This window comes from Bos grunniens, chromosome 11 (genome assembly GCF_055505025.1).
Source record: "Bos grunniens cultivar Pamir isolate PY7600 chromosome 11, Bosgru_T2T1.0, whole genome shotgun sequence".
Lineage (NCBI taxonomy): Eukaryota > Metazoa > Chordata > Mammalia > Artiodactyla > Bovidae > Bos > Bos grunniens.
Window position 1 is genome coordinate 71,289,692 of NC_141175.1, and position 20,589 is coordinate 71,310,280.

The 20,589-nt window shown below is 37.1% G+C and overlaps 1 protein-coding gene across 10 annotated transcripts in view; it reads left to right on the forward strand.

Annotated features, from left to right (window-relative positions):
- ASB3 (ankyrin repeat and SOCS box containing 3) overlaps nt 1-20,589 on the forward strand; it is a 113,424-nt gene that overhangs the window by 23,702 nt on the left and 69,133 nt on the right. For 7 of the 10 annotated variants that reach the window (XM_086326928.1, XM_086326931.1, XM_086326936.1 and 4 more), the window contains exons 2-3: nt 2,951-3,159; nt 10,405-10,563. In XM_086326928.1, coding sequence (XP_086183054.1) covers nt 2,964-3,159; nt 10,405-10,563 — 355 coding nt within the window. In that variant the 5' untranslated portion in view covers nt 2,951-2,963. Of the gene's footprint in view, nt 1-2,950; nt 3,160-3,264; nt 3,323-10,404; nt 10,564-20,589 lie in introns of all 10 variants that reach the window. The other 3 variants (XM_086326933.1, XM_086326937.1, XM_086326934.1) reach the window with 1 other exon arrangement.

Genomic DNA, 20,589 nt, shown 5'->3' on the forward strand with positions numbered 1-20,589 from the left:
AAGGAAGTCCCTAAGTAAGATAAACAGTTTATTCATGTTAACTTGTTGTATTAAGGGTTGAAGAGAACGATCCTGCTATTATAGTACATTTCTTTTGGACTCTCTTTCTCTTAAGTACAAAGATATCCAGTTCTGTTAATTTTTTTCAGATTACTGCATATTAATCTGGATCTATTAACAGTATTTGTAACTGTGAGAAAAGCCAGAAGGGATGCTTACCTGTTTTTACTTGAATGCTGTTTTTAATGTCTTTGGAATAGTATTCTTGTATGTGTGTGTGTGTGTGTGATTTTCCTATGTAGAAAAAAAAGTTTTTTTCTCTTAGATGAATATGTTTATAAATTGTCCTAAAGTGTGTGATTTGTTCTTTTTTGTGAAACTTGGATGTAATGGCCCTCGCTACAAGTAGTGTGGTTCAGAAATGTACAGTTTAGCATTCAAGATTCTCCATAATTTGGCTACCTCTGTAATCTCAGTTTTCTACTGTGTACCTAATCCTTCCAAAGTGAATTGATTGCTTCCTTTACTCACTGGACCTTACTCACCCTTGCTTGTTCATTTCCATAAGTTTAGTTATGTTTTTTTCCTTCTGTCTAGAAATGCTCTTTTGCATGTTATCTCAGTGTCACAGCCTCCCTTATCTTTTAGGTACAGCTTGAAGTAGTTTTCCCCTGCTTTGACTACTCATGACTCTCTCTGTATACTTCTCTTATGGCGCTTTCTGTTTTCTATTTTGAATCACATATATTTATTGTTTCTGTGAGATGATACATAACGAGATAGAATTTATGTCTTTGTGATCTTATATTCTCCTTATTGCTGATCATTTAATTGGTGTTCAGTAAATAATTATTAACTGAATAATTAAATGTTCTGTAGTAAATATCTTCACTTTCTTAGTAATGGACCAGTTGATTCAATCAGATTAAATCATAGCTAACCTTAGCTCTCTATAGAATCAGTTCCTGCAGATACAGTTTTAATATTTAAATATGACCATTGTGTGTGTGCGCAGTCGCGACTTCTGACTTTTCGCGACCCCATTGACTGTAGCCTGCCAGGATCCTCTGTCCATGGAATTTTCCAGGCAAAAATACTAGAGTGAGTTGCTGTTACCTGCTTAAAAGGATCTTCCCAACCCAGGGATTGAGCTGAGTCTCCTGCATGTGAATCCTGCATTTGCAGGCGGTTTCTTTACCTCTGTGCCATGCCACCTTGGAAGCCCCAAATATGACCATGCTACTACTGCTAAGTCATGTCAGTCGTGTCTGACTCTGTGCGACCCCATAGATGGCAGCTCACCAGGCTCCCATTCCTGGATTCTCCAGGCAAGAATATGGAGTGGGTTGCCATTTTCTTCTCCAGTGCATGAAAGTGAAAAGTGAAAGTGAAGTGGCTCAGTCATGTCCAACTCTTCATGATCCCATGGACTGTAGCCTACCAAGCTCCTCCGTCCATGGGATTTCCCAGGCAAGAGTACTGGAGTGGGTTGCGATTGCCTTCTCCAAAATATGACCATGCTGCTGCTACGTCGCTTCAGTTGTGTCCGACTCTACGCGACCCCAGAGATGGCAGCCCATCAGGCTCCCCCAACCCTGGGATTCTCCAGGCAAGAACACTGGAGTGGGTTGCCATTTCCTTCTCCAATGTATGAAAGTGAAAAATGAAAGTGAAGTCGCTCAGTAGTGTCCGACTCTTAGCAACCCCATGGACTGCAGCCTACCAGGCTTCTCCATCCATGGGATTTTCCAGGCTAGAGAACTGGAGTGGTTGCCATTGCCTTCTCCAAATATGACCATAGATACGTTTAAATTTTTCTAGCAGTACAAGAAATACTGTGTATGTTTACTTTTAACCTCTTTGCTCAAATCTACCTTTCTGATTAAATTATTTAGAATATGGCTCTAGAAACCTTTTTACCCATACTGGACTAGACATGTTGTTAGCATTTCCTGAACTACCTCCTAAGATCTTTAGAAAAACTGAAGGAAGGATGAAACTGAAGTGTTACTGAGAAAGGGCTACCCCTTGGGAGATAACCATTGCCCTGAAATCCTGGGTCTTAGCCTAATCTGCCTCATAGCTTGACTAACAAGAAATCGTCTTTGTAAGAGTCACATTCTGAGCTATATAGGACACTGACTCCAGGGGAACTTGAGATGAACTTTGAAGGGAGATTGTGAGAAGAGGGCAGTAATTCTGTGAAAAACATTCTGGGCTAGTGTAGAAAAGCTGAACCCATCTTTTTATGATGCTCTTTGTTCATTTTAGCATATTCAGTCAGTGGGGCTGTTTGATCAAGGAAAGAGAACCTGAGAGTTTCGCTCCTTCTGGAAAGGACTTGCAGGTGCAGAAAAACTAGAATTACTGCTTATTTTTGTTCTTTAAAAAAAGTCTTTCACTTCTTTCTGTTTTTTTTTTTTTTTTTTGTGTGTGTGTGTGTGTGTTTAGCTTTTTCCTGTAAAGGGCTATGAAATTAATTCTTGAAGCTGAATGTTGCTGGTAGTTAAATGGCCATCCCTACACAGTAGAGTATACATTTGGGGTTAACTGAGGGCCTTACGCTTTCTCATCAACAGCATTCCAATGACTGTATTTTGTTGGAGTCTGAATGGAAGAAGAAGGCTGCAGGAAGAAGTTGTTCAGACAAGGAGTGATAGAACACTTTAAACTCCCTTGATACCTATAATATGAGCACTCTAAGGAATCCTACCCCAAACAGAGAGACGTCCTGGTTTAGTCTAGCAGAGGTGATGACATGACAGGTTGCTATTTCTACTGAGATAGCATAGAAGTTGATAGCATAGAAGATAGCATAGTAGATAGCATAGAAGCTGAGGCTCTTCCTCAGCAATTATGTAATAGATGCCACAGATCAGCTGTGATCTTTTAATAATTAGGAGTACAGTATTTATTAATGATAGTGTTTTCTTTCTACCTTGTTTTGTAGATTGGTCAAAAGAATGGATTTTACAGAGGCATATGCTGATACATGCTCCACGGTTGGACTTGCTGCCAGAGAAGGCAATGTTAAAGTATTAAGAAAACTGCTCAAAAAGGGGCGTAGCATTGATGTTGCTGATAACAGGGGATGGATGCCAATTCATGAAGCATCTTACCACAACTCTGTAGAATGTTTGCGGATGTTAATTCGTGCAGGTAAAGTTAATTCACCGTATGAAAGGTTGGACTTACAAGCTGTATTAATAAAAAAAGTGGTAATACATGACTTACTAACAGTAATATTTGTTTACCTTTCTGTAGTCATACAGTGACTGCCTCTGTGTTATTAAGAATGGTTAGATTGCCCACCTTGAATTATGTAAGTATGGTGTTCCAGCTACACATCTATAAATGTTGTCCTTTATATGTAGGTGCTTCTGCCTGGCTGATTTTTCTTGCTAAGCTAGGTGATATGGCAAAAGTATCTGCTGTTTTAATTTAAGTATTTGGTAGTTACTGGTTATGTTTATTTTTTATTCTTTCTCCAAAGAAAAAGAGCAGTGCTGCTGAAATTGAGGGTGTGAGTATATTAGTCTTTTTTAGAAATACTTTATGGTTTCCTTAATTTTGGGACTCAGCAATTAATTTGCTTTTATATTTAATGAGATACAGAAGAGAGCAGGACGGACAAGATCTCTGCTTTTATGGTGTTTTTAATCCTGTGAGGGTGGGAACAGACAGTAAATACCTAAGCAGTTAATCAAGATAATTTCAAAAGGCGAAAGTGTTGTGGAAAAATAAAACAAGAGTAATGGGACAGAGAGTAATCATGTACATCTTTTTCCAACTCTGTATTTGATTGACTTCATGCTCATAGGTTGAGGTCAGCTATGTGGAAGTGTTTTTACCCCAGAACTCAGCCAGTGCTACAAACCAATACCATAAACTATTTTTTCCTTCTCCCTCTGAGCCAGTTACACATTTGCCAGCACACTGCTGAGTGAAGAGCTCAGTAAATGAGACTAAGCAAAGAGTTTGACACTTAGGAAACAGGGCATGGAAAGAGAGCTAATGGTGATTGAGCCCTGCTTTGTGGCAATCATTGTACTAGATGCTTGATTTACATTATTTATCTAATAAATACAAAGCTGCTATTGAGGCATTGTTATACCCATTTTATTGTTGAAAAGATCAAGCAAGGCTTAGAGAAATGGACTTGTCAAAATTTATGTAATGAACTAGGAAATTTGACTTGAATCCTTTTCTCTGACTCATGTTTTCCCACTATAGCGTGCTTCCAGTGTTTAGTCAAAATAAGCATTTTTAACGTTCAGTTAATTTAAACTGAGATTGAACATAACACTCCATGTTATGACATTTGGTGCACTGTTTACGTTTCATTAATCATGGAAACTCAGATTTTTCTTTTCTTTATACTTACCATCACCAGGCATGGCTATTCAGAAGGTAGTCTTTTAGGGCTATAGCTCATCAAAATGACTGATTTCCTCATGGATTAGAAAGAAAATAATCCTTACAGTGTTTTTGGCTTGGCTTTTTGTTCGTTTTGTTTTAAGGGATGAGTGATAGGAAGGCTAAAGTCTCTAAAAATCATGATGCAGGCAGTTTGTCATGGTTTCTTTTTAAATCACATGTTCTAGAGTCTGTTATAGTTGAATGTTTAAAGATACTAAAAAAATAAGATTTATGACTCAAATTTTAAAATGCATGTGTTCAGAATTTGTTTGAAGTTAATTCTATAGCTTGAATTCCCAAACTATCTCTGGTGACAAAGGCATGGATTTGAATATCTGTTTCTGGTTAAAAAGCTCATTCTAGATACACTGTTATCTCTTTCTACATCAGTGTTTTCTTTTTTTCTTTTTGGCCACTCAGAATGTGGGATCTTACTTTCCCGATCAGGGATTGAACCCACACCCTCTGCATTGGGAACAAGGAATCTTAACTGTTGGAGCACAGGGAAGTACCCCCACATCAGTTTTATAATTTTTTTTTCCTTTTAGCTGCTGAATAAAATTAGGCATGCTTTTGACTTAATATGTTTGAACTGGCTATGTAAATCATTTGTGTTTTCTTTTAGAAATTAAAAATACCATCTTCATTGTTAATGACTGTTTTTTTTTTTTAGACTTGATGTTTTTAGAGGATAAGATGGCCACCCATAGTTAACATAGTTGATATAAAGGTCAAATAAAAATCTCTTGCTATTTTTATTAGAGTTGACTATTATGAAATAAATTTTGGATAAATCTAATTTACTTGCAATATATACACAAGGATTAGGGTGGACTCATTTGAAAAGACCCAGATGTTGGGAAAGATTGAAGGCAGGAGGAAAAGGGGACGACAGAGGATGAGATGGTTAGATGGCATCACTGACTCAATGGGCATGAGTTTGGGTAAACTCTGGGAGTTGGTGATAGACAGGGAGGCCTGGCGTGCTGCGGTTCATGGGGTTGCAAAGAGTCGGACATGACTAAGCAACTGAACTGAACTGATGAAGAATTTCAGTAGTACGTGAACTGTGAACTTCCAGATGTTCAAGCTGGATTTAGAAAAGGTAGAGGAACCAGAGATCAGATTGCCAACATCCGCTGGATCATTGAAAGCAAGAGAGTTCCAGAAAAACATCTATTTCTGCTTTATTGACTATGCCAAAGCCTTTGACTGTGTGGACCACAACAAACTGTGGAAAATTCTGAAAGAGATGGGAATACCAGACCACCTGTCCTGCCTCCTGAGAAATCTGTATGCTGGTCAAGAAGCAACAGTTAGAACTTGACATGGAACAATAAACTGGGTCCAGATTGGGAAAGGAGTACGTCAAGGGTGTATATTGTTACCCTGCTTATTTAACTTACATGCAGAGTACATCATGAGAAAAACTGGGCTGGATGAAGCACAAGCTGGAATCAAGATTGCCGGGAGAAATATCAATAACCTCAGATATACAGATGACACCACCCTTATGGCAGAAATGGAAGCAGAACTAAAGAGCCTCTTGATGAAAGAGAAAGAGGAGAGTGCAAAACTTGGCTTAAAACTCACCATACAGAAATGAAGATCATGGCATCCGGTCCCATCACTTAATGGCAAATATGGGCCAACAGTGAAAACAGTAACAGACTTTATTTTTTTCAGGGGCCAAAATCACTGCAGATGGTGACTGCAGCAATGAAATTAAAAGTCACTGGCTCCTTGGAAGAAAAGTTATGACCAACCTAGACAGCATATTAAAAAGCAGAAATATTACTTTCCCAACAAAGGTCTGTCTAGTCAAACCTATTGTTTTTCCAATAGTCATGTATAGATGTAAGAGCTGAACCATAAAGAAAGCTAAGCACCAAAGAATTGATACTTTTGAACTGTGGTGTTGGAGAAGACTCTTGAGAGCCCCTTGGACTGCACAGAGATCCAACCAGTCCATCCGAAAGAAAATCAGTCCAGAATATTCATTGCAAGGACTGATGCTGAAGTCCAATATTTTGGCCACCAGGTGTGAAGAGCTGACTCATTTGAAAAGACCCTGATGCTGGGAAAGATTGAAGGTGGGTGGAGAAGGGGACGACAGAGGATGAGATGGTTGGGTGGCATCACTGACTCAATGGACGTGAGTTTAAGTAAACTCTGGGAGTTGATGATGGACAGGGAGGCCTGGTGTGCTGCAGTCCATGGGGTTGCAGAGTTGGACGTAACTGAGTGACTGAACTGACTGACTGACTGATGGAGAGAAGAAACAGGATTTTCAGAGGGTAGGAGCATGTATATGACTTGTTCTAGTAGGTGGTGACATTTTTGGTCTCAGTCTTCTTTGAGTTTGGTTGTTCTGTATGGTTCTGATTCACTAACTAGAAAAATCCAACTAAAATGAAACAAAAGGTCTATATAACCTATTAGTCACTTTCAGAAATGTTTTCTGAATTCCCCTGCCTCATCCCTTAAAGTTCGTACTTTATTCAGGTCCTCTGCCTTTTAAAGAAAGATTATAATTAGAACTTTTCTGAGTGATTCAAAAAAAAAAGACCAGTGGAGACTGGTCAATGTACAATGTAACTGACTATGTTGTAAAAGTCTAGCTAGCATACAGTTTCATATAAGGAGGTATTTTTAAAGTGATGGTGACCTATGAACATTTCTAGTCTTGAAGGGTGAAGTGAGCTTTCTTTTGCTGCTGACAGTGGCATCTTCATATCTGTACCAGTGAACCTGGTATTGCAGGTTAATCTTAAAAGTTTCCAAAGCAGGTTTGACATTTCTGTCGTTCTTTATACTTTCTATACCCTTGTTTTATATGATTCATAATTCTCTTGATCTTTTGTGGCTCAGCTCTTGCATTATATTGTCTTTTATTATATAATTTCTGCCTTTTTGAACTTCATCTAATATTAGTGAACTGTCAGAGATTCCTAAAGCATTCTATTAGTACACTAAAGTATGAAGGTGCTCAGGCCTAGAAAAAATGATGGAAGAGTCTTAAATGGTGAGAAAGGCTTTGGCTTACCATTATTTTGGATCCAGAATCTAGCCTAGAAATCAGTCATACATGGCCTTCTCATTCAAGTTGGAGAACACTCAAGTGTAGTATGGATTACTTAGAAGTTTAATATGCATATATATGTATGTATTGTATATATATATAAATATATTTCACTTTAGCTTTCTGTATAAAGTTTTAGCACAAATCACAAATTTGCTTTTCTTCTTTCTTGTATTGGAAGTTTGGTGTAATTGGTATTGACAGTTAATCATGCCGTTCTATATTAAACTATTTGCTGACTAAAGGTTACTTAAACTTTTGTAATTAATTATAACGTTATGAACAAGTGCGTTTATGTGGCAAATAAATGATCTAACTCATAGTGCTTTATATTAGTTCATATTAAGAAAATATTATGCTGGGTATGATAACAGATATTAGAAATCCTTAGATAAATAAGGCAATTTAGCTTAGTGAATAAGAATGTGTATTCAGGGTTATTGCAATCATTGTCAAGACTATCATGACAGAGGAAGAGAGCTGGCTAAACTTTGAACATAATGATAGTGAGAATTTATAGTCAAGGAACAGAGTGAGGAGATTCATGAATGGAAAACCAGTAAGAGGGGGTATCAGGGTAGGGGGATTCTTGCTAAATTGACTCAGCAGGATTTTTTCTGGAACTGGGCTAGGGAGGCCAAAGATACGACTGGGGAATGTGGGGCCTGGGATGGGGTCTAGGCCTATTCAAGAAGGCTCAGAAGAGACTGGCTAAAGTTTTGTCAAGGAGAGGATCGTCATCACTTCCCAGCCTCCTGACTGGCCTCCCTTCAGGTCCTCCTGCTCTCTGTTGTTTCACATAAGGAGTATTCTTCACTGCCTCCCTTTCCCCAGCACCTGCTCATCACTGAAATGTCAGCTCATGGGTCCCCTGCCCTCGGAAGTGTTCGTTGATCTCACAGATCTCAAGCTGGGTCTTCCTAACTAAAGATCACTGTTAGAGTATCTCCTGCATTAACAGAAATTAGGATGGGGACTCTTTATTACAGTCTCAGCCTGTTGTCACAAAGGCATCACCACCACTGGAGGTTCTGTGAGCAGAGCATGAATACAGATGACTGGGAAACTGCTTGGGTATTTGTTTAAAAGTGTTAAGTTAATGAAAATTGCTTTTTGCACTATTTTGCAATTTAAAGATAAGAGTGAAAAATTATAAGATTCAAAACCAAGTTAATATGTTGCTTTGAACTCTTAGTTCTTTATCAAGCTCTACAGCTATGTCAAAATCTGCATTAATTTAAAAAGTTCTCGTGGGTGGATTCCCTCATGTTTTGTAGATTGTTTTTGTTAATAACAAGTAATACAGTTAAGTTTAAGGGGGAAAAAAGAGTTGTGTTCAGATGGACCACATTATTCTATTATTCTAAGTTTAACACATGGTTTAATTTTTAAAGTCTAGGCTCCCCTCAATATTTTCCTTGTTTTATTTTTCTAAATTCTTTGTTATTCTTATCTACTCTCCCCAACCCCTATCAACATCAGTCACTTTACTAGTATAAAACCAGTCAATCAAGTAACATTCAGTTCTGTTGACATTTTGCTTAGAATTATAATAAATTTATTATTATTTTGGGAAGAATCAGCATCTCTATCATGTTGAAATTTTCTTTTGGGGAGCTATTTATGTATCTGTATCGAACCTATATCTGTGTATAAATGTTCTATAGAAAATTTCAACATATATAGAAATAGATTACATTTTTTTTTTAAATTTGTTTATTTGGCTGTACCAGGTTTTAGTTGTGGCATGCAAATTCTTAGTTAGAGCATGTGGGACCTAGGTCCCTGACTAGGGATTGAAACCAGGCCCCCTGCATTGGGAGTGTGGAATTTAGCTACTGGCTCATCAGGAAGTCCCTTAACGTGATAGTTTTGTGGATAGCTGAATAAATGTCTGTTTCTGACTTACCTGGGGAACACTTTCTTTGTGATAGGAACTTTTAAAATATAACTACTCTATCTTGCCATTTAGTTGTGTATCTTATAAAGTTGGAGGCTGATTTTTTAAATTTGTGTTGTAGCTTAGACCCCCAGTAGTGAGTTATGATTATAAGAATTACTTAGAACCAGTGATTGTTTTAGTCAGGAGCATTAGTTTTAATTCTGATATTTCAAGAAAGATATTACTTAAAATTTGTCTACTTTTTGTTTTTATCAATACTCTCAGAAATGCCTTCCCCAGTCATCTTACAGCCCATCCCTCTATTGTGGGTTTAGAATCTGATTGTTTTGGAAGCCAAGTAAGAAAGTCACTTAATATTACCTTTTGTTGTGGAGTTTCAGAAAATTTAATGTGGACATTATTTCCATAACTTGAATGTTACCAAAACTTAGAAATTTTCTTAACAAACCCCAGAAAACTTAAAAGTCAGTTAATTCATAAGTTCCTTATGAATTGTTGGTTACAATTCAATTTATTTGGAGTGCATTTTATTATTTAGAAATGCAGTCTTCATTAGTGAGTAGAATGTAGTTTTAGCTTAGAAAACGTGTATTTTAAACTGCCTTCATCTTATTAGTTGAATGCAAAGAAATAATGCTACAAATGAGACCATTTTCTCATGGAAATTCGGAAATTCAAAAAATCAAGTTTGTTAATATTTCAGTAAATCTTTAATCTTGCTCTTATGTTTCCTTTTAATTCCTGCCACTCTCTTTCCCCCAATTACCAAAAAATAGAGGAGAAATGAGTATGTGGGCAGAATCTGTGTTAGGACTACTGGAGAGCTGTTTACACTGTGACCCGTATAGAACTTTTTCTTGGTTTTCTAGAGTTTTAAACTACAAGACCTCCCATTTATACTTATCTTTTAATATTTTATTAAATTCTTCTTAGAATCTTTGCTTTTTAATCCCAAGAAATAGAAGTGATATCTTCTAATTGATAGTTTATTCTTTCATAGATTCATCTGAAAACTACATCAAGACAAAGACATTTGAAGGCTTCTGTGCATTACATCTTGCTGCAAGTCAGGGACATTGGAAGATCATACAGATTCTTTTAGAAGCTGGGGCAGATCCGAATGCAACTACTTTAGAGGAAACCACACCACTGTTTTTAGGTGAAGTATGTTATTTATGGTACAGATAACAATTTTAATTTTTTTAATTGTATGTTTTGCTTAAGAAACTAAGCCAGATTTTCCCTCAAGCTGTTGTATGTATGGCAAATATTATATTGCCATTTCTTTGATTTTGAAACCAGAAAGGTGTTTTTAAAGGTTCTTCTTCATTTTCTACCCTTGAGTGATAGCATCTGGGAATAATATTTTCTGGGGGGAGGATATCTTTAAATGTCTATTTAAAGTTATAAAATCTTTTGTAAATTGTAGTCACCATTATTGTTCTCAGTGTTGCTCTGAAGACCAGGTACAGTTTAAATTGTAGCAGTAGTTACAAGGTTACCTGTGAATGTTTTATGTTTGCTTCTGTGTTTTCTTAGCATTAAAAAATTAAAGTTTTATGGAAGAATTTAACGGGCTAAATCTTTAATGCCAGTTAATTTGTTGCCTATATGGATCACTATTCAGGCTTATTCCTTTATGGTCTATTTTTTAATTCATTAAGAACAGAGGCCAAATTCTAAACGGCATACTTCCAGTACCTGTCTTTTATTCTTCCCTCCTTATCTTTGATCATATTTGTCTTCAAGCACTCTGTGGTCCATAAAGTTTAGTGGAACGTGAGAAAATTAAGAGAATAAATTATTTATGTAGAATCAAAGTATTTGTACTATAGTTTGGTTCTGCCACATGTTATTTGTAAGTTCACTTGTTTACTGTATGATTCAGTTTCCTCACTTACAAAATGAGAGTAATAGTACCCACCTAGTCTTTATTAGGCTGCAAATAAAATGTCTATGAAAATAATTTTTTCCTTGTGAATTTAAAAATACATATTCTTAAAATTTGTGTACAGTAGAATTCATTCTTTTTAGTGAACAGTTGTATGAGTTTTGATGTATGTATAAAAATGTGTAATGACAGTGATAATCAAGACACAGAAGAGTTCATCACCTTCCAGAATTTCATCATGTTTCGTATTTTTATCAGCATTCTCTCCTAACTTTACGCCTACAACCACTGATCTGTTTTCTGTTTTCATCCCTGTATTTTGCTCTTTTTTTGGCCCTGCCATATAGCTTGGGGAAATCTAAGTTCCTTGACCAAGGATTGAACCTAGGCCATGGCAGTGGAAGCCCAGAGTCCTAACCACAAGACTACCAGGGAACTCCCCTGTAGTTTGCTTTTTAACAAAATGTCATAAATATATGGGCTTCCCTGGTGACTTAGACGGTAAAGAATCTGCCTGCAATGTGGGAGACCTGGGTTCAGTCCCATGGTTGGGAAGATCCCTTGGAGGAGGGCATGGCAACCCACTCTAGTATTCTTGTCTAGAGAATCCTCACGGACAGAGGAGCCTGGTCAACTATAGTCCGTGGGGTCACAAAGAGTGAAACACAACTGAGTGACTAAGCACATAAATATATATGAAATAATACAACATGGGACTTTTGAGACTGACTTCTTTCACTTAGCAGACTGCTTTTGAGCAACATACATATTGTTGCATGTATCAATAGTTCTTTCATTATTGCCAAGTAGTATTCCATTGTATGAGTGCACCACAGTGTATCCATTTATCAATTGATGGACATTTGAATTGTGATGTTCAGTGTTCAGTGATTGTGAATAAATTGCTACAAACTTTTGCATGTAGGTTTTGTTTTAAATATAAGGTTTCATTTCTCCTAAATTAATATTTAGGATTGTTAGGTCATGTGGTAAGTATATATTTAACTTTGGAAAAGTTTGGAAGTGAAGTGAAGTGAAGTCACTCAGTCGTGTCTGACTCTCTGCGACCCCATGGACTGTAGCCTACCAGGCTCCTCCATCCATGGGATTTTTCAGGCAAGAATACTGGAGTGGACTGCAGTTTCCTTCTCCAGGAGATTTTCCCGACCCAGGGATTGAACCCAGGTCTCCCGCACTGTAGGCAGACGCTTTACTGTCTGAGCCACCAGGGAAGTCCAAGTATATATTTAACTTTGGAAAAGTTTGGAAATTTCTTACAAAGTGACTCTACCATTTTGCATTCTCTGCAGTAATGTTTGAGTTTCAGTTGCCCCGCATCCTTACCATGTCATTTGGAACTGACAGCTTTTTCTTTTGCTTTTTTACATTTTAGTCATTTTAATAGGAATTAGTGGTATCTCGTTGTGATTTTAATTTGTATTTTTCGTGATTGCTAATGACATTGAACATCTTTTCTTGTGACTATTTGTCATTTTTCCTTTTTTTTTTCTATTCTGTTATTAGACAAAAGTGTTTTGTTTTGAAATAATTTCAGATTTATGGAAATAACATTACAAAGATTCTTATATGCCTTTCACCCAAAGTTTGTTCTTTTGTCTTTGTCCACTGTATCATTTTTTCTCACTGTATACCCATATGTCGTTTATTGGAAGCATTTTTAGATTAAATTATACTCAGAAAGCTTCTTTACCTACTTTTGTGTGAACTTCGTAGAGGCAATGAAATTCTTTTATATATCTGCTATAAAGTAATCAAGATTAGGAAGTTAACATTGATGCAGTACTTTATTTAATCTACAGATGGTATGTAATTTGCAGATTTCTCAGTTTTGCCAGTTGTTCCACTACTCTCCTTTTCAGCAAATAAATTTTTTTTTATTGGTTCAGGGTCAGTCCAGGATTATTTTTTATATTTAGATATTATTTCTCTTTAGCCTCCTGTAACAGTTTTTCAGTCCTTACTTTTATGATTTTAACATTTTTGAAGAGTTCAGGCAATTTGTTTTGTAAAATGTCTTTCAGTTTGGGTTTCTCTCATGTTTTTTCTTGGTAAAGTGCAGGTAATATATTTCTCCAGGAATACAACAGAAATGAAATGATAGTGCATTTTATCAGGAAGAAAATGATCTATTACTGATGATATTAATTTATAAAAGTGTTTTCAATATGTGATATATACTGTTACGAAGATGTTTCATGGAGGCCTTGCTGTAATATGATTTGTATTTCCTGAGGGGGAGATTACTTTTATATGAAGTTTCTTTTTTCCCCACATTCACATTTGATCCACCTTGAATATTCTGTACAACTGCATAGAAAGCTTAAGCTTTCACTGAGGCTGTGCTGTGTGCAATCTTTATTCATAGAGACGTGAACAAAATGAATCAAGGCCTGTCAGAGATAAAGGGTTCAGAGTATTAAAAGAGGGAAACAAAAGTCACCCTGGGATGACAGGGGAAGATATCGTGTATAGAGTACTGTATTAATAGTAACAATAATACTTATTTATCAGAAAAGTGTACTAAGCCCTGTGTCAGGTGTTTTAGATGAATTGCCTTTATTTTACACTGCGATTCTATGAAATATGTACTGTTATTATTTCAACTCTCACAAATGAGGTGATGTAAAAACACTGTATTTTAGAATCAGGAGTGCTGTATATAAGTTTTGATCTTGCTGTTGCTTGTGTATTGGTTAGAATAGCATTTCCCGAATTGATTCAGTGAGCTAATACATGTTCATTGACAGAAGGATTCCAGATCAACATACATTTGAGAAATACTGTGTCTTGTATTCCCCCAATGCAGAAAAACAGAAAACATAGCCATGTAGTTTTATGTGTCTACCTAGTCTGTATCCACTGTGCTCCATGTTATCCTATTTTAGTATCTTCATAGTTCTTATCACTGGCTGCAGTTATTTATTTGCTACTTTGTTTATTGATTCCCCTCATTAGAAAGAATGTTCCATGAGAGCAGGGATTATATCTTGTTCACTGTCCTAACTCCCAAACTTAGATCAGAGGCTGGGATACCATAAAGTGAAAGTCTCTCAGTGGTGTCCTACTCTTTGCAACCACATGAACTATACAGCCCATGGAATTCTCTAGGCCAGAATACTGGAGTGGATAGCCTTTCTTTTCTCCAGGGGATCTTCCCAACCCAGGGATTGAACCCAGGTCTCCTGCATTGTAGACAAGTTCTTTATCATCTGAGCCACCAGGGAAGCTCCTACTAAATATAAATATTTAGTGATTTATATTTCAGGATATAGTTAACTTGCAATTTTTATGTTAATGGAGGAAGAGTGATCAAGATAATTCAAACCAGCGAATAACATTTAATCACTTATTTTCAGTCATTTATTAGGATTTATTTAGCTTAAATAAATCCTATAAATTCTATACTGCTAAATAGGATTTATTTAGTTTCTTTGGCAGCAAATTTTCCACCCTAATTATGTTTTGTATTGGGTAATACAAAAATATTTTGACTTAAGCAGCGATTTTAAACCAAGGAGATGTAGTACATAGAGTACTTCTACATGCTCAAGTACTGCATCAGTTGTTTTAGATTCTTGTTTGGAAGTAGGGAAGTAGAGTATTTTTTAAAAAGGAAGAGAAAAGGAAAAGTACAAGCCTGAGCTTTTGCAAAAAACATAGTGATATAAATGGATATATGACTCTCCACTTAGGTATTTCTTTTTTTTTTTTAATTTTTTATTGGAGGATAATTGCTTTACAATATTGTATTGGTTTCTGCCGTATATCAACATAAATCAGCCACAGGTATTCATATACCTCCTCCCTCTTGCACCTCCCTCCCATCTCCCACCCCATCCGACCCCTCTAGGTTGTCACAGAGCACTGGGTGTACTCCCTGTGTCACTGAGCAAATCCCTACTGACTATCTGTTTGACATATGGCAATATATATGTTTCAGTGCTAGTCTCTCAAATCATCCTACCCTCTCCTTCTCCCACTGAGTTCAAAAGTCTGTTCTTCATGTCTGTGTCTCCTTTTCTTCCCTGCATGTAGGATAGTCAGTATTGTCTTTCTACATTCCATGTATATGTGTTAATAATTAAGATATTTGTCTCTTTCTGACTTACTTCACTCTGTACAATAGGCTGTAGGTTTATCCACCTCATGAGGACTGACAGGTACCAGACCACCTGACCTGCCTCTTGAGAAATCTGTATGCAGGTCAGGAAGCAACAGTTAGAACTGGACATGGAACAACAGACTGGTTCCAAATAGGAAAAGGAGTGCGTCAAGGCTGTATGTTGTCACCCTGCTTATTTAACTTATATGCAGAGTACATCATGAGAAATGCTGGACTGGAAGAAGCACAAGCTGGAATCGAGATTGCTGGGAGAAATATCAATAACCTCAGATATGCAGATGACACCACCCTTATGGCAGAAAGTGAAGAGGAACTAAAAAGCCTCTTGATGAAAGTGAAAGTGGAGAGTGAAAAAGTTGGCTTAAAGCTTAACATTCAGAAAACGAAAATCATGGCATCTGGTCCCATCACTTCATGGGAAATGGGGAAACAGTGGAAACTGTCAGACTTTATATTTTTGGGCTCCAAAATCACTGCAGATGGTGACTGCAGCTGTGAAATTAAAAGACGTTTACTCCTTGGAAGGAAAGTTATGACCAACCTAGACAGCATATTGAAAAGCAGAGACATTGCCAACAAATGTCCGTCTAGTCAAGGCTATGGTTTTTCCAGTGGTCATGTATGGATGTGAGAGTTGGACTGTGAAGAAAGCTGAGCGCCAAAGAGTTGATGCTTTTGAACTGTGGTGTTGGAGAAGACTCTTGAGAGTCCCTTGGACTGCAAGGAGATCCAACCAATCCATCCTAAAGGAGATCAGTCCTGGGTGTTCATTAGAAAGACTAATGCTAAAGCTGAAACTCCAATACTTTGGCCACCTCATGCGAAGAGTTGCCTCATTGGAAAAGACCCTGATGCTTGGAGGGATTGGGGGCAGGAGGAGAAGGGGACGACAGAGGATGAGATGGCTGGATGGCATCACTGACTTGATGGACACGAGTTTGGGTAAACTCTGGGAGTTGGTGATGGACAGGGAGGCCTGGCGTGTTGCGATTCATGGGGTGGCAAAGAGTCAGACACGATTGAGTGACTGAACTGAACTGAATGTGCCATTATATATCCTCCTCATGGATGGTTGGATGGCATCACCAATGAAATGGACTTGGACAAACTCTGGGAGATGATGAGGTAAAGGGAAGCCTGGCATGCCGAAGTCCATGGGGTTGTGAAGAGTTGGACATTACTTAGCAACTGAAGAACAACAATGTTCCATTGTATATATGTACCACACTTTCTGTGTCCATTCATCTATCGACGGACATCTAGGTTGGTTCTATGTCCTAGCTTTTGTAAAAAGTGCTACAAAGAACTTTGGGGTACTTGTGTCTCTTTCAATTATGGTTTTTTCAGGGTGTATGCTCAGGAGTGGGATTGTTGGGTCATATGGTAATTCTGGCTTCTCAGGTGGCACTTGTTGTAAAGAACCTGCTTGCCAGTGCAGGAGACGTAAGAGATGCGGATTTGATCCCTGAGTCAGAAAGATCCCCTGGAGGAGGGCATGGCAGCCCACTCCAGTATTCTTCTCTAGAGAATCCCATGAACAGAGGAGCCTGGAGGGCTACAGTCCATATGGTTGCAAAGAGTCAGACGTGATGGAAGCGACTTAGCATGCACACACACATGCATGGTAGTTCTATTCCTGGTTTTTTTTTTTTTTAAGGAATCTCTATACTGTTCTCCATAGTAGTTGTATCAGTTTATGTTCTCACCAACAGTGCAAAAGTGTTTCCTTTTCTCCACATCCTGTCCAGTATTTATTGTTTGTAGATTTTTTAATGATGGCCATTCTGACAGATGTGAGGTGATACCTCATTGTAGTTTTGATTTACATTTCTCCAATAATGAGCAATGTTGAGCATCCTTTAATGTGTTTACTAGCCAGTTGTATGTCTTCTTTGGAGAAATATCTGTTTAGGTCTTCTGTCCATTTTTTGATTGGATTGTTTTTCTGGTATTGAGCTGCATAAACTGCTTCTGTATTTTGGAGATAATCCTTTGTCAGTTGTTTTGTTTGCAATTGTTTTCTCCCATTCTGAGGATTGTCTTTTAATCTTGTTTATTGTTTCCTTTGCTGTGCAAAAGCTTTTAAGTTTAATCAAGTCCCATTTGTTTACTTTTGTTTTTATTTCAGTTACTCTAGGAGGTGGGTTAACGAGGATCTTGCTGTTAGTATGTCAAAGTGTGTACTGCATATATTTTCCCCTAAGTGCTTTATAGTTTTTGGCCTTATATTTAAATCTTTAATCCATTTTGAGTTTATTTTTGTATTTGGTGTTAAAAAGTATCCTTGTTTTATTTTTTTTACATGTAGCTGTCCAGTTTTCCCAGCACCATTTATTGAAGACGCTTTTTTCCATTGTATAATCTTGCCTCCTTTGTCAAAAATAAGGTGCCCATAGGTGCATGGGTTTATCTCTGGGGTTTCTGTCTTGTTCCATGGGTTTGTATTTCTGTTTTTGTGCCGGTACCGTACTGTCTTAATGACTGTAGCTTTGTAGTAGAGTCTGAAGTCAGGAAGGTTGATTTCTCCAGCTTCATTCTTCTTTCTCAAGATTGCTTTGGCTATTCAGGGTCTTTTGTGTTTCCATACAAATTGTGAAATTTTTTGTTCTATTTCTGTGAAAAATACCATTGGTAGTTTGATAGGAATTTCATTGAATCTGTAGATTACTTTGGGTAGTATAGTCATTTTCACAGTATTGATTCTTCTGATCCAAGAATATGGTATATCTCTCCATCTGTTTGTGTCATCTGGAATTTCTTTCATCAGTGTCTTGTAGTTTCTGCATGCAGGTCTTTTGTCTCCTTAGTTAGATTAATCCCTTGGTATTTTACTCCTTTTGTTGCATTAGGTGTTTCTTAAGTAAGGTGATCTAGGCTCTAGTGTCTGCTCTGCACTGTGAATAATAAGACAAATTTTAGTAATCTGCTTTGCTTGCCTGTATCTTTCTCCCTCTTTTAAATAACTGTAGTGATCTGTGTTTCACTGTATAATGGAAGAGTCTTTTTTGTTTTTTAATTAATAGAAAATCCAGAACACTTCAAGGTTTGAACCAAACTATGGATGATAATTTCTAGATGAGGAACAGTGGTTGGACCACCTGGACTTAAAGTGAGAAAGAGGAACTGCCCATGTAGTATAGCTTCTTCCCCATCTGTAGAGTTTATCTTCCAAAGTTGTTCATTGCTGAAACTTTGGAGTACGTTGCCTCTTTCCCCAAGGGGAGCTATATTCCTCTTGCATGTCATTGTACCTATCTTGTGGCTCAAAGTGAACTTAAACTGGATGATCAATGGATAGAAATTTAATACAGAATTCTGAAAACTGCAGGTAGCTGGAAAAGTCATCAACATCAATGGTGTGTCACTGTGATTGAACTGAAGGCTGAATGCAGAGACTTAGAAAATTTATTACTCCACTGTTTGTATGGGAATATCTTCCCTGTACAGAACTCACCAAGATTTTCATAAAATTGAGTTTGGAAGGCAGATTTTCAGTTAGATGGCAGTAAGAATTAAATTGAGAAAACCCCACAAGAAAGGGGAAATGTACCAAACATCTCTGTATCTTCCCACATAAAAATTGTTCTTATAGAACATCATTTGCTACATGCAACTTAAAGTTTATGTTTAACAAGGAGTCTGCCCTTTATTTCTTTTCTTGCCTTCTTTCCCAGCTACTTTACCTTTGCTTCATAAATGCATTCACAGTAAGTATTCTAAACTGCTTTGTAAATAAGAATACCTTTATGTATAAATATAGAAGATCTAAGTGAAAATATAGCTGATTATGAAGGAAATAGGTTTTCTCTTTATTTTGCTAAATTTAAAACAACACTGATAAATTGGAAGCTAAAATCCAACCTACTGTGACTTCATAGGACAGTTTTCTGTGATAACTGCACAACATGCTGTTTTGGCTTTTGATGGACCATTTTTCATTTTTTGTTCTTCAGAGTCTGCTTAGTCTGTGTAACCTTAAACGTTAAACATAACCTTCAACATATTTATTAGTAAAGTGTTTTATAAACAATGTTATGTGAGGCTGCCTATTTCAATGTGTATGTTTGCTCAGTCATGCAGCTGTTACAACTCCATGGACTGTAGCCCGCCAGGCGCCTCTGTCCATGGAATTCCCCAGGAAAGATTACTGGAATGGGTCGCCATTTTCTCCTCCAGAGTTTCTTCTTGATCCAGGGATTGAACCTGCCTCTTCTGTGTCTCTTGCATTGGCAAGAGGATTCTTTATCACTGAGCCTCCTGGCAAGAGGTGCCTATTTCAATATTAAATATATAAAATATGTCATACTTAAGCTCATGTGGCTTATCCTTTGATTCTGTTGGTATATTACAGAGTTGAACAAACCAACGTAGATTTCATTTTTCACTTGTATTTTCATGGATCAGTGATCATTCATAGAGTTATTTTTTGAGGTGCTATGAATTTTGAGGTTTAGCATTCATACATTTAATATTAATTAAACTTAATCTTTGGAGTTATTTTTAGATCTTTAAATAGAATGATTAATCAACTTCTTCAAGGATATAACCTTAGCATTTTTATTTGAGGGCATGTTCTTGAAAAGAGAAGTTTGAGTTTTCTCAGGTTTGAAGTATGGCTGTTCACTAAAGGGTTACATTTTAAAAATGTTAATTTCTTGTTCTGTTTACTTTCTTGATGTAAAATATCATACTGTTTTATGTTTTAAGACTATATGTTTTTGTTCCATAAGGTAAGCATGCTGCTGCTAAGTCGCTTCAGTCGTGTCTGACTCTGTGTGATCCCATAGACGGCAGCCCACCAGGCTCCCCCACCCCTGGGATTCTCCAGGCAAGAACATTACTTGTGGGTTGCCCTTACTGGCATCTTAATACCTTCATTTTATTTTTTCTTATAGTTCTATGATTAAATAGCTTAGAAGTTTATCAGCAGTTATTTTGCCATGATTTTTCCAGTCTCGCTTGGAAGACTAAATTCTTTTCTTTAAACGAGTCATCTAAAAGGACCCATGAAGATAATGTTCCTCGAATTCTTTCATATTCATAATTGAATAATGATTTTATTTATTTTTAAATTATTTTTGGCTGTGTGGCTTGACTTGTGGGATCTTAGTTCCCCGACCAATGATTGAAATGGGCCCTCAGCAGTGAAG